The 11,162-nt window shown below is 35.7% G+C and overlaps 1 protein-coding gene across 1 annotated transcript in view; it reads right to left on the minus strand.

The window, feature by feature from the left end:
- exd3 (exonuclease 3'-5' domain containing 3) overlaps nt 1–9,566 on the minus strand; it is a 60,374-nt gene extending 50,808 nt beyond the window's left edge. Inside the window, exons 1-2 of the mRNA XM_048174433.1 lie at nt 9,418–9,566; nt 4,753–4,819 (exon numbers count right to left, since the gene is read on the minus strand). Of these exons, the coding sequence (XP_048030390.1) occupies nt 4,753–4,777 (25 nt within the window). The 5' untranslated portion in view covers nt 4,778–4,819; nt 9,418–9,566. The remainder of the gene's footprint in view (nt 1–4,752; nt 4,820–9,417) is intronic.
- Nucleotides 9,567–11,162: the final 1,596 nt, after the last annotated feature.

Genomic DNA, 11,162 nt, shown 5'->3' on the forward strand with positions numbered 1-11,162 from the left:
AACATGTTTTTCCCATATGGGCACCACAGCGCAAACACCACAGCGACATCGCTCTCATGATTTTTCAGAAGTGTTGTCATTCCTTTTCCAACATAAACCGTTTTCATTATTCTAAATTTTTCATCAAAACAAATTAAACTGCTTTCGTGATTGCAAAATTTCTTTTTGCAATGTGACGTTTCTAAATATTCAACAAGTAAAACCTGAGTGGATTGTGAAAAGTGGTCTCTATATGATAGGAAATTGGAGGGGCGAGTTTGACTCTTACTTTTTCCCCATTTAAATGAGATTATTTAAATTTTAAATTAGATTACTATAGTTACTGTCTTTAAAAAGTATTGCACTACTGATTACTTTCTAAATCCCATATCAACCTCGACCAGTTGAACAATACAAGGACAGACATAAGACTTCTCTTTTAATTCTTTCAAGTAGATAATATAAACTAATATAAACTAATAATATAAGTACTTAATGGGAGAAGGTAACATTAAAACATACATTTTAGCGTCAGACGTTTAAAGTTTCCGGGTCCAAACCTCGACTCGTTTCACTTTAGAATGCCATCTCGACGGCCGTTTATGAGCGCTATTTATTAATATTAAACATTTAACATTCTAAAAAGTCTACTCAACAGTCTCTGTGCTCACAGCATCACAGACATTAATATTTTAACGATTTATAAAAGATGAATCACTGTCTGGCCATCTAGGATTTTGGTATGGAGATAAAGGTTATGATTATAATTTTTTGGTAGTATTACACCACATCATATGTGTATATAAGCACCGTTTGTTGTTTTCTTGTGGTATGAAATAGAGCGCTTGGACCCAGAAGCGCTGCCACGTGACATCAGACTTAACCATACAGTCTAAAGTATTTCATGCAATTACATCCGAAGTAACTGTAATTAATTTACAGAAAAATTAAGAGTAATCCCTTACTTTACTTATTCAAGAGAAAAGTAATTAAGTAATTACAGTTAGTAATGCATTACACCCAACACTGATCACCACAGCTCATCGTGTCAAGAGCCACTGCCGTTTGTCTGATGCTGCCATTTTTTCCCCAAAACAAACTAATTTCATAACATATTTTGATTTATAGAAAATAACACTGGCTAAACCAATGAAGTGATTTTGGGATGGGACTACCTGTGAAATCCCCGTGAAATTTACAGTTAAAAAAATGGCAGCTGTGGTTGCCAGAACTTTACCGTAAAAAATACAGTAGCAACATTTAAGGTTTTACAGATTTAACTTAATTTTACAGTTTAAAAAAAAAAAAAAAAAAAAAAAAAAAAAAATTATTGATATAATGTTAATTTACCAACCTATTTAAGTACGACCTTTGTAATACACTGACAATCACCAAACACAGCGTTGATGAGTCACATGATGAATCAAAGGTCATCACAAGCAGATTTTCCACAAGCTGAGAAGGACAACACTAATATATAGAAGGTGCGTACAGTGTTATTCACACAAACACTAAACACCATCATGGTAACACACATGAAATTTTAAAAATGCAATAAACATTAATTTAACAACATTAGATGTAACATAAAACCCTAACGTACATAACTGATTAGAAAAAACTAAGAAGAAACCGTTATTTCAACGAAAATACATCAAATATGAAGTGTCACGCAGGGAATTGTTACAGTTTCTCACTGTAAATTATACAATGACTTCCAAAACTGTTAATTTAACGGTATTTTACTGCAGAATTACACTACGGTTATTCACCGTAACGTTCTGTTAACCAATTAAGTGGTTTTTTTTTCCCGTAGCATTTTTACAGTCCTTTACCATTAAAAAAAAAAAAAAAAAAAAAAAAAATCACAATCTTTTTTTACAGTATTTCAGCAAATTTGTTTATTGCTACACGTGGCACAAATTTTGCACACTTCACTTGAGCCACTTGAGTCCAAATAAAACAGTTTATAGTTTATAATCACAACCCACAACCAGACTGGATCAAAAAAGTGGTCTCTATTATATAACAGTAAAGGCTCATTTTTTGCTTCATGCATCTAAGCGTCTGTATAGCCTATGGTGTGATTTATGCACAAAATAGCCTGTATGGGCAGACTGTTCACATGATGCAAAAAAAGATTTGTATTTTTTACATCTTGTTTTCTTTTAATTATTACCATGTTGGGCTGCATGTCTATTTTATCTTAAATGCATCAACTCAGAATGCCTCATGTTGGTTTGATTGCTTGTGTTACAAGAGAAAATAAATTATATTTGTCAACCTGATGTAGTAGATTTAATGCAGGTGCAGTTTGGGTCGTGGCCTTTATGTCAAATGGCTCGGGTCGGGTACGGAATTAAATTAGTGCTGCTGTCTGCTCCAGGTTTACTAAACAGGATCCATACAGGACTTAAGAGTAGAGTTCAGAGAAAAAAAAAAAAAAAACAGTAAAGTCAGCTGAAAACGATAGACAAAAGAATGCAAACACTATTTTTTTTTTCCTTCAGAAAAAAGGCAGCAATGAATCATTCATAACAAGACCAGGAATGTGTATTAAATAATGTAAAAAGAGAATCAGTTTTGTTTTCATGTTTCACTTTCTTCACCGTTTAAATGCACTTTTCCCACCACTGTAAGACTTTACTAACTTTTCCTTTTAAATCCAGGATACAGACTTAACTATTTTACTTCCTTTGTAATGCACTCCTTGACTCCTTTTTCCCAGTCAGCTATTGTTACATGTGGATACTTCACACCGCATTTGAATCGAGCAAAAAGGGTCAGAAAATTAACATTTAATACGCGTAACAGGGAGAGAAAGGAGGACTCTATTGTCGTGTGAGAGGTGTTGGGGCTTTGTATTTTGGCCCGTGATTCCAGGCCACAAAACTGTGAGAAGATGAGCCATTTTTGAGGAGGAAGGGGGGGCGAGACAGGAGCGGCCGGTGACAATGGGGTAACGGAGGGGAGGTATATGGTCCTTTGAGTAGCCCTGAAAGCAACTGCCTCTCTCATGCTGTGTGGCCAACACCTTTCTTCTCCTTGCCTCTCCTTCTTCCCAGGGCCGGTTTTCCTGTCCCCCGCTTGGCCCCCCTTCTTCGTGTTTGTCTCGGATTTCCCCCGGAAAGGGCAACACGGTGGTCACGGTGTAAAAAATCCAACCTTCCTGACCGACAGCCTGGGAAAGTGGTGCAAAGGGCTTTTCTCCGTCCACTCTTAGCACCACCCCACCCCCCTCGGCCCAACAGGCTGCGTAGTCCTGCACGGAGATCATCAGATTTGCCAGCAATACTTCCTGGGCTGTCTTAAACATTATTTAGGATAGTCTTTTCCCATAAGTAAACTTTCTGGGATTGGTGCGATGACACCGTGCATGCATATTAGTGCGATGACACACAAACACATTATATTCTCTGGTCTTTGTCTCTACTCCACCCTAACCTCATTCTTTTACAGGCATTAACATACACACATGCATGGGAGGAAAGTGGGGCGGAAGGACATTAAGGAATGTAGACTATGCAGCTAGTCAATGGGAAGTTCGGAAAGTGAGAATGTTATTGAAGGGGACAGGTATATACTTACAGAAGTCCATATCATCCAAGACTTCCACTTGTGGAGTAAACCACACTACAAGCTCTTTATCAATTAGATTACACTTTTTTGTAAGTGTAAAACGCCGCCACAATGACCTGACTTTCCCAGTAAGCCATTGCTAAGGTCGTTGCTAGGGTATTTAGCATGGTTGCTAGGCATTTGGGAATTGAAGAGACTTGATTCAAGAGGTAATTGAAAAATACAAGGGTTTGATGATGTCAGCTGAAGAGAAAGTTGTTTCAGGGGTGGAGCAAAATGTCAAATTTTAATGAAAGATTAGGCAATTTTCATTTAAAACAACGTGCACCAAAGAATTGTTCGCATAAGACAAGGAACGTGTTTTGAGAATGTAAAAAGGGTCCATTTTAATTTTAGGGATGCATAGAAAATACTTTTTTTTACTTATATACTTCTTTACTCAATAATTATTTTTATGTTATGGCCGACAACCGCTTAATGGCAAATATTAAAATTCTATACTATTTTGTCTAAATAAATTGAAAACAAAACACTAAAAACTAAAATTAAATGGTTTAAATACACAAGTTAGCTTAAGCAACATTATTATGTACAGTATAATTTCACTCCTGTTCAAAAGTTCAAGGTTTTTTTTTTTTATGTTTTTGAAAGTCTCTTCTGCTCACCAAGGCTGCATTTATTTAATCAAAAAATGAAGTAAAACGGTAATACTGTGAAATATTATTACAATTTGTAAAAGTGTTTTCTATTTGAATATTTTAAACTGTAATTTATTCCTGTGATCAAAGCTGAATTTTCAGCATCATTACTCCAGTCTTTAGTGTCACATGATCCTACAGACATCATTGTAATATGATGATTTGATGCTCCATAAACATTTCTTCTTATTATTATCAATGTTAAAAACAGTTGTGCTGCTTCTCAGGATATATATATATATATATTTCTATCAAAACAAAAAATCTTACTGACCCCAAACCTTTGAACGATAATGTAAAAAACTAAGTAACGGCTACTAAACCAATTTATGGTATAAATTTATTTTGTATGCCTGTTTGTTTTCATATTGAATTACATACAATGAGAAGTTTGTTCTAATAATTATCCCTAGGAATGTTCAGTAATATTCATGCCATCTTTAGCACACAATGCTCATTAAAAGTATCCAAGGGTCGACTGATGCTTGAAACATACCTTTTGATTGTCCTACCAGGCTCATTCTTATACACCTGGTGGCGCTGTCTTAACGCTTCCACACCCTCTACAAAAAGAAAAAAAAAAATGTTATGACTGTAAAGTGCACAGAAAAACTGATTCCCAACACAGATCTGGTTAACAGGCTAGAACATGCTTAGGAGACTCTAACATGTCTAACATTGCATAATTCTTCTGCCTGGTGGATTTTATTAACATCCATCACCGGTTTATAACTGAAAAATTCAACAACAACAAAAAAAAGAAAGAAAAAACTCTTCCCATGACTTCAGAATGGCCAGTTTTGTCTCTGAGGCTGGAAAGTTACTGCAGGATTTGCTAGATGACCTCAAACAAATGAGTGTAAAATGAAAATGATTTTTTTCCCCATGTAGCAGTCCCCAAAAATGTGCAGTTTGGCAGCTGTTCTTAATATTGTTCTCACACATTCTCATGCAGTTTCTCTCAAGTCAGCAACAGTGTACTCACAAAAAAAGTGTTATATATCATTCCCTATTGTATTTGCAATGCTTCAGGGGTACGATTTACCTTCAGATTACAAGGGGAAACACTAAACAGTTTAAAATGTTTTTCTAGTTTGTTAGCGTAACAGTTAAAGTGACTCGTGTTGAGCAACATGTGAACAAGTGCCTCAGGTGTCAGCACCCACATGTACACATTTCAGTCTCTCACACACACACAAACACGCTCTCCCTCCCTGTGGGAACAGCAGCCCTAGAAAAGGCAGTCTGCCAGCTGGCTAGGCGACGTGCTTTAGAGGCTGAGGATGTTTTGTTTTTTTGGTCTGAAGTCTGGACTGTTTCTTTCAGCAGTCTCAGGGGAAGCTCCTGGCACTGAACTCCAAACCTCTCGGCCCTGACGCCAGCTCATATCTCCTCTAGTCTTCACTGACATCTAGTGGACACACATGGCTCAGACAATATCAAATCCTCCTCTGTGTTTATTTAAAGGTGCCATCGAATGGAAAATTGAATTTGGCATAGTTGAATAACAAGAGTTCAGTACATGGAAATGACATACAGTGAGTTTCAAACTCCATTGTTTCCTCCTTCTTATATAAATCTCATTTGTTTAAAAGACCTCCGAAGAACAGGTGAATCTCAACATAACACCGACTGTTACGTAACAGTCGGGATCATTAATATGTACACCCCCAATATTTGCATATGCCAGCTCATGATCGAGGCATTACACAAGGGCAGGCAGTATTAACATCTGGATCTGTGCACAGCTGAATCATCAGACTAGGTAAGCAAGCAAGGACAACAGCGAAAAATGGCAGATGGAGCGATAATAACTGACACGATCCATGATATCATGTTATTTTTAGTGATATTTGTAATTTGTCTTTCTAAATGTTTCGTTAGCATGTTGCTAATGTACTGTTAAATGTGGTTAAAGTTACCATTGTTTCTTACTGTATCCACGGAGACTGTCGTTATTTTCATTTTTAAACACTTGCAGTCTGTATAATGCATAAACACAACTTCATTCTTTATAAATCTCTCCAACAGTGTAGCATTAGCCGTTAGCCACGGAGCACTATCAAACTCATTCAGAATCAAATGTAAACATCCAAATAAATACAATACTCACATGATCTGATGTATGCATGCAGCATGCATGACGAACACTTTGTAAAGATCCATTTTGAGGGTTATATTAGCTGTGTGAACTTTGTTTATGCACTGTATTATAGTCGAGAGCTCCGGGGGCGGGGAGTGTGAGGAATTAAAGGGGCCACAGCCTGAATCTGTGCATAGTTAATGATGCCCCAAAATAGGCAGTTAAAAAAATTACTAAAAAAACAATCTATGGGGTATTTTGAGCTGAAACTTCACAGACACATTAGGGGACACCTTAGACTTATATTACATCTTGTAAAAAAATGTTCAATGGCACCTTTAACTGTGTTGCAGCAGGGGTTGCTTATACTCTTTAAAGTATTAGTTCACTTTCAAATTAAAATTTCCTGATAATTTACTCACCCCCCATGTCATCCAAGATGTTCATGTCTTTCTTTCTTTAGTTGAAAAGAAATTAAGGTTTTTGATGAAAACATTCCAGGATTTTTCTCCATATAATGGACTTCAATGGCCTCCAAATGGTTGAAGGTTAAAATTACAGTTTCAGTGCTGCTTCAAAGGGCTTTAAATGATACCAGATGAGGAATAAGGGTCTTATCTAGAGAAACCATCGCTCATTTTCTAAAAAAAAATAAATAAAAATTTTATACATTTTAACCATAAATGCTCATCTTGAACTAGCTCTCTTCTTCTTCTCTATTAGAATTCCGGCAGTGTAGACACTGCTAAGTGTATTACTGCCCTCCACAGGTCAAAGTTTGAACTAATTGTTATATACTTGCACTAGCATATTGTATATGACAATTTAGTTCAAACTTTGACCTGTGGAGGGCAGTAATACACTTAGAAGTGTCTACACTGCCGGAATTCTCTCTTAAGTTCTTTTCGACTTAAGAGAGAAGGACATGGACATCTTGGATGACATGGGGGTGAGTAAATTATCAGGAAATTTTAATTTGAAAGTGGACTAATCCTTTAACTAAAGCAGACTTAATAATACTATACGGAAGCAAACTATAGATGTAATACGAACCTGTCACTATTCAAAGACTGCTTAGAAAGTTACTTTTTCTCAAGTTTATGACATTTGGATTGTTGAGAACAAAAAAAAAAAAAAAAAAAAAAAATTTTTTTACCAGCTTCACCTTAATTTTTCATTATTAAAATACATACTATTTGGTTAGATACATTTGAACCCAGTGCTGGTAGTAACTGATTACATGTAATCTGAATTACTTACAAATTATAGTCAGTTACTGATTCCAAATTAGATGACAAAAATTGTAGTTTGTAACGTAAACCATTACATTACACATTTAAGGTAACAATCAGACTACTTTTAGATTACTTTTGACTTAAAAATATCAAATTGATTTGAATAGGATAATCTTATACCATATTACAAAAAAAACACAAAGAGAAAGAAAATATATTCCATTCTTTATCAACAACATGAAGTGCATTCAATTTTACATTATGTCAGGGTTTTGTGATGAAACTGCAGGGGGTTTGTGAGTTTAATGAAAACTAAGTAATTAATTTATAAAAATTAGAAATTTAAATAAATTTTACAATTTAAAAAAAAAAAAATCAAAAAACAGTAAACAAATTAAAATATATATATTTTTATTTGTTTACCTGCATGTCATGTGACCGTTAACTGACATCAGAGAGCAGCAAACTTAATTTTATTATTATTATTATTGACTTAATTTTATTATTGACCTAACTTATTAACTTAAAAATTCAGGGCTTACTTCTAATAAATATATTGCGTCAAAGAGGTTCAGCAAAAAAAAATAAAAAAATAAGTTGAGGGCTCCATGCATTACATGTAAATATTAAATCTGAATTTGTACATTTTAATGTGTTTGAAAGACTGGTTAAATGATTCACTGCATGATAATCCAAAAAATAATGTGTTCATCAGGAGTTGATTAAATATGCAATGTTGAGAAAACACTTCTTAAAAGTGAAATGATTTGTGTACATCACTTCACATGACTTCCACAAACCTTGTGAAAATATATAAGCAGTAAGTTAGGCTTTTTAGGATGGAAAAATTAAAAGATAAAAAGTAGCTGTATGGAGAATCATTTCAATTTACTGCCATTGTGAGAATAACATGTAATCAAAAAAAAGTAACTGTATATGTGTGTGTGTGTGTGTGTGTGTGTTATAAATTATGATGCATTACAGTAGGCGAATCCTTATTTATAATAACTCAAATGTTGGTCTCTATGGTGACGCGTCAGCTGATTGGCGTTATGGGAGTTTTTGTTCTGTTGTTCAAAGAACGCGCGAATTACGCGAACAATAGAGGCACGCGACCAGCCGCATCAGGACGCGCTCAGCTAAACTGATCATCACAACGAGTCACACCGCCGTGATTTCACGCTCCACAGCACCCATTATTGATCATAAAGATGCTTTTTGTTACTTCTTACAACTTGAATGACATTTATTGTCGTATTGTTGCTCGTTGCACTGTTTGATTCTTCAAACCAACTGTCTCTTAAACAGAAAAATAGAATCGAGTAGAATTATTACAAACGCCTTAATACGTGCTCTGTAATGCCAGAAATGTTTTTTCCTCCCATTAAACAGGACAGTGTCAACACACATTCTCGATAAATACAAATGTTGTAGGACGTTTTTATCAAGAATCTATTAGGACAAAGACCAGCCTGTGAGGAGTAAGTTTTTAAAAAAACTTAATGACTTTGAGTAAGAAAACTACCAATTAAATCTTAAGTCCTCTTTCACTTTCAAATAAACTTTAAAAAGTTGCCAAATACGTCTTTAAAAAGACGCGTTAATTTATATTTTGAAATGAGAACACCTGATGGACTCAAAAATATATTTGTTCACGTTTTACGCTTACGTTGTAACTCAGCAGCATCACAATTCAGTACTGAAGTGGCTAATGTCAACGTGCTAGCATGAAAACATGACTGTACTTTTCCACCAGGCATAAACAACTTGACAACCCCTGGTGTTAAAAACAAGACGAATATGTGTACATGTTTTGTGTGTTAACTGTGAATATTCAACTTACTTAAATAATGTTGCTGTCAACCACCGAGGAAACTGTGTGCTGGATAAATATTTCCATATATCCGGGCGGAACCATTAAATGCGGGGAAGGTTTATTATAGACGTTTGATGATGTGACACGCGAATATTCTCGCGAGTTCGCTGGAAATATATTTAGTATATTCAGATGCAAAACAGCTGTCTGAGTGCCATAATTATGCGACCTAAAATAATATCTGTCACCGGAATAGTTGTTTTTAAAGGACAGAAAGTGTCTATCGTAATTAAATTATAAATTATGAGCAAAGCAGAGTTGGGGCGCCATCTGTTGACCAGTAAACCGTTTGAATAAGTACCAAAAAAGAAAAAAAATGGTCAAGTAACAGTTAAAGATTATAATCTTAAACACTGGGTTATTATTATTATTATTATTATTATTATTATTATTAGGGGCCAAGCACCGAAGGTTGGCGTTCTTTTTTTTTTTTTTTTTTATTCTTCTTCTTCTTCTTCTTCTTCCGCTCTTGAAGTCTATGAGAGCCCATAGAACCGCTTGCGGGAAAGTTGTGAAATTTGGCACACAGTTAGAGGACAGTCTGAGCTATGTCCATAGCAAATTTGGAGTCTCTAACTCAATCCCTCTAGCGCCACCAGCTGTCCAAAGTTGCACTTATGTTTATGTTAATAACTTTTTAACCATAAGGGCTAGAAACAAAATTCTTTTTTTCCTCTGATTCCTTGGCTCAAGCCGAATCGATTGCACCCTATGACGTCATTTTCCGTCATGAAAATTTTTCCGCCATTTTGAATTTTCTGAAAAACCTACTTTTTCGAACTCCTCCTAGGCCGTTACTCCGATTTTCACGAAAATTGAACCAGATCATCTTCAGACCATGCTGACAAAAAGTTATGGAATTCAAGTCGATTGCTCAAACCGTTTTCGAAAAACACACGAACGAATTGTACGTAGCGCTTGCGAAAATAGAAGTAAGGCTCTGTAACACTTTATCATATTCAGACCAAACTTGGTAACTGTCATCACAAGCATGACCTGAGGCACCATGCAGTGTTTCGGCGCAGCGCCACCTACTGGTGCGGAGATATGAAAAATGGCTATTTTTGCTTATAACTTCTGATGGGTTTGGCCAAAAATCATAAATTTGGTCTCGTTGGATTCGGGAAATCATGCCGAGTCGAAGGATGTCCAATTTTCCACTTCGGCCATTTTGGCCGTCGGCCATTTTGAATTTTGTGCTAAAATGCTGTATTTTACGAACGCATTAGCGTATCGTTACGAAACTCGGTATGGGTCATCAGCACAATGCTCTGAAGGAGCCTGAGAAGTTTCGGACCAGCGCCACCTTGTGGTCAAAAGTTATAACAAAATGTACAAAAATGTTAATAACTTTTGACTGTATTCACCAATTGTAATGAATTGTCATGCTGAGAACATAGATATCAAATTTGCCATAGTCAGCTAAACTTCCTGTCCGCCATATTGTTTTTCTTTAAAAACCTACTTTTTCGAACTCCTCCTAGACCGTTGCTCCGATTTTCACCAAAATTGAACCGTGTCATCTTCAGACCATGCCGACAAAAAGTTATGGATTTCAAGTCGATATGTCAAACCGTTTTCGTATACCAGAGCAAAGAATTTGAGGCATGATGCAAAAACGACTCTTGAAGCTGTATCTCTTCAGTGCTTTGACATATTGACACCAAACTTTGCAAGTTCCATTGTCACCTCACTCTGACCATACCACAACA

This window comes from Megalobrama amblycephala, linkage group LG2 (assembly GCF_018812025.1).
Source record: "Megalobrama amblycephala isolate DHTTF-2021 linkage group LG2, ASM1881202v1, whole genome shotgun sequence".
In the NCBI taxonomy this organism is placed as follows: domain Eukaryota; kingdom Metazoa; phylum Chordata; class Actinopteri; order Cypriniformes; family Xenocyprididae; genus Megalobrama; species Megalobrama amblycephala.